Genomic DNA, 3,605 nt, shown 5'->3' with positions numbered 1-3,605 from the left:
ACAAAATACACCGTAGCATAACCATTACAAAACTGCAACCTAGGCATAATGCTAATTCATGCAAAACGCTGCAAATGAGCTGCAAAGAACCCACCAGTGTTCATTCTGGTAGTTTTTTTCCCGCAATGCTGCAGCGTACCAGCTTAAAATTGGGTTTTTTCACTTGTGTCTGAAAAGTATGGATTTTTGTAAAAAGAGATGGCATTTCCCCCACCATCCAAAGTGGAATTGATTCCCGAAAAACACTGAGTATAGTTGAAATGACTATTTGGACTATTTGAGCTTAATGCTAACTATCTTACTTTATGGTGTAAGCATGCTAACATTAGATGATGATGATGATGATGATCAACTTTATTGTCATTACATAGTACAGGTAGTAATAATGGTTTCTCTGCATTTGAACCTACCTAGTGTTAGGAGCAGTGTGCTGCCATTATGTACGGCGCGCAGCCGTTTAGGGAACGGTGCCTTGCTCAGGGACACCTCGGTAGCACTTGGTCTTTCCGGGACTTGAACCGGTCCCAAGTCCCTGTGGACTTCGCCACCAGCAACAATGCAACAGTAAAATAGTGACATCCGTTCCCTAGGGGTTCTTCAGTAAATGTAAAAGTTGTTAAAAGTAGCTGCAGTTTAAAATGACTTTTGTTTTTCAGTCTTCTGAGCGGCCGCATCTCGACTCTGAAGGATGAAACTGGAGCTGTGAGTAACGCTGTACTTATTAATGAATGAATGTGTTATGAGATATGCTTTCTTGTTTTCGTTATTATACATTTACCATTTAGTAGGGCTGCTCAATTAATCATATTTTAATCGATTATGGCTTGCAACGATTACGAAAACAACGTAATCGAAATATAACTAATATTTTTGTATTATTATTGTTTGTATACATTTTTTTTTGTATGGGTTTTTCAGTTGAGTTATATTTAAAGTTCAGGGTAATCAACTGTTAAAAACATACTGTTCACACTTATTTATCCAATAAATGGATGTTTTCAAAGTAAATGGATAATCGTTTTTAATAATCGTGATATCAATTATTGACCAAAATAATCGAGATTATGATTTTTGCCAAAATAATCGAGATTATGATTTTTGCCATAATCGAGCAGCCCTACCATTTAGTTTAGTTTAGTATAATAATAATACATGGGATTTTTATGGCGCGTTTCCTAATGCTCAAAGATGCTTAGTATAATTTAAGTTAACAGTTTTATGCTTTGATTTTGAAGGCAGTTTTGCGCACTGGGGGATACTGTATGTATATTTAGGAGACGGGCAGTGGTGGGATTAGCGCACCAGTTCAGGCTAATGGTGTGTTACCACGGTGAAAGAAGGAAAGCAGCAGGAAGTAATGTAAAAGCTGTGTCGTCTTTTTATTGGAATGAAATGCACAAAAAGGATATTCTTGGTCTTTCCTTTCGTTTTTGAGTTAATTTTCAGTTTTATTTCCTGTAAAATGTGTGATATTTATCTCAACATCTCCCTCCAGATCTTCATCGACAGAGACCCCTCTCTGTTCGCCACCATCCTCAACTTCCTGCGCACCAAAGAGCTGTACCCGCGCTCCATCAACGTGCACATGCTCATGCACGAGGCCGAGTTTTACGGCATCACGCCGCTGGGTGAGAGTCGAGACGTTGGAAATACAACGTGAATAAATGTGTCACACAGCTCACAATCCATATAATAAGTGAAACAGAAATAAAACCGTAAAATCTATTGAGTTGATTTATTTAAAACAAGGGACAGTGTACATTAATCAACATATTAAAAACATGTAAAAGTACTCAAATTAGCCAAAAGGCTGGTTTTCATCGATAGTCCGTTTGCCAGATGGTGATTGACTTCCTAAAAGCAATAATAAAAATACCACAACATTGTTATCCCAGTGTACATATTTACAATAGATGACATCACTGAATACAGATAAGAGCAAGTCATGATAATAAATAAATAAAACATTTACAATACACACTCACACGTACACACACACATCAGTGCTGACACTGTTGGTTTTCAATGAGCCACTTTTTAATGCTGTGCTTGAATGTGTAGTAGGGTGAGGAAAGAAATCTAGGGGTAAAAGGTGAATTAAATGCAAATACAGATAAAGACTTGCGGATTTAACCAGAAAGTAGTCGTGTGTGTTCTGTTGGTGGGATGATTTTAAGATAAGATCAAATAAAATGTACTTTATGAATCCCAATTTGGGAATTGTTGTTGTTTCAGCAGCATAAAACAAACAAGGCATTGAACAGAATGACACATTAAAGGAATATAAATAAATTGAAATAGAAATAAACCAGCATTAGAGAGTAAGAAAAGTACACAGCTGACTTGAAGATAACACATCTATAAACAGTCTGACAAATAAAAACGCTATTGAAGAATTTTATGAATTTTGGGTCATTCTTATAATTTTGGAGGGCTCAAAGCTGCCATGTTTCATCCTAATAGTGTCAGAAATGGATTCAACATCCTCATAACCCCCAAAACTCACTCCAAAATTGTTGCATTTTCTATGTGCTGGGGACCCGTACCATACATTTGTAACTGTGGGTAATCAACATTTCCAGGTTCACACGGCTGGCAACTAGATGTTCCTCTGTTCCTCTGTGTTCTCTGATGAAGTATCTCTTTGTGTTGAAGTGCGTAAGCTGCAGCTGTGTGACGAGCTGGACAGATCCTCCTGTGGAAACGTGCTGTTCAACGGCTACCTGCCTCCCCCAGGTACACCACCGTAACTCACATTTCATCTGTAGTGTGACGTGTAATGTTCCTGCTGCTGCTGCACCTGGTCTGAAGAGGAACTGAGAACACACCTTTGGTTTCCGTATGAATAGCTCTTGACATCGCCAAAGAAAATCACTGTTGGGATAAGATAACATTTAATAAAATAGAATAAAAGTGAAAATAAAAATAAAATAATTAACTAAACAATAATAATAAAAAATAAAATGTATACACACATGGAGAACTTAAAGTAAAAAGTGGACAGTGTACTAAAATGTGTATATTACAATATGAGTGTAATAATAACAATGCTGGAAATAATTAACTATCCCCTACTTTGTCCTCACTTCCTGTCTGTGCCCTCACTTCCTGTCTGTGCCCTCACTTCCTGTCTGCCTCAGTGTACCCAGCGAAGCGGCGTAACCGTCACAGCGTGGCCGGCTCTCAGTTCATGGCGGGCCGAGCGCCGCCGGCAGAGCGAGCGCCGGTGAGACGAAGCAACACCATGCCTCCAAACCTGGGGAACTCTGGCATCCTGGGGAGGGTCAGCACCGAGGAGAGGACCCCCGGAGGTACCAGAACACACCAGAACACACCATACTATACCATAATATAATATACTATACTGTACCGTACCATACTATACCATCCTGGGGAGGGCTAGCACCGAGGAGAGGATGCCTGGAGGTACCAGAACACACCTCACCATAACATACCATAACATACCATAATATACCATCCAAATACCATAACATACCGTAACATACTACACCGTACCTTACCATACCATATCATACCATACTGCACCATAATATACCGTACAATAAGCTGCCATGCCTTAACATACCATACTATACCTTACCATA

General features: G+C 39.1%; 1 protein-coding gene across 1 annotated transcript; it reads left to right on the top strand.

The window, feature by feature from the left end:
* Nucleotides 1–615: 615 nt before the first annotated feature.
* LOC104957583 (SH3KBP1-binding protein 1-like) lies at nt 616–3,598 on the top strand. Its single transcript, XM_010785230.1, has 4 exons — nt 616–702; nt 1,496–1,628; nt 2,656–2,736; nt 3,141–3,598. The coding sequence occupies exons 2-4, from the start codon at nt 1,586–1,588 to the stop codon at nt 3,353–3,355; spliced, it is 339 nt and encodes a 112-aa protein (XP_010783532.1). The 5' UTR covers nt 616–702; nt 1,496–1,585; the 3' UTR covers nt 3,356–3,598.
* The last annotated feature ends 7 nt before the right edge of the window (nt 3,599–3,605 follow it).

The sequence above is a fragment of the Notothenia coriiceps genome, unplaced genomic scaffold, assembly GCF_000735185.1.
Source record: "Notothenia coriiceps isolate Sejong01 unplaced genomic scaffold, NC01 NC01_scaffold00000831, whole genome shotgun sequence".
Taxonomy (NCBI): Eukaryota; Metazoa; Chordata; class Actinopteri; order Perciformes; family Nototheniidae; genus Notothenia; species Notothenia coriiceps.
This window is presented reverse-complemented; position numbering and strand designations above follow the sequence as displayed.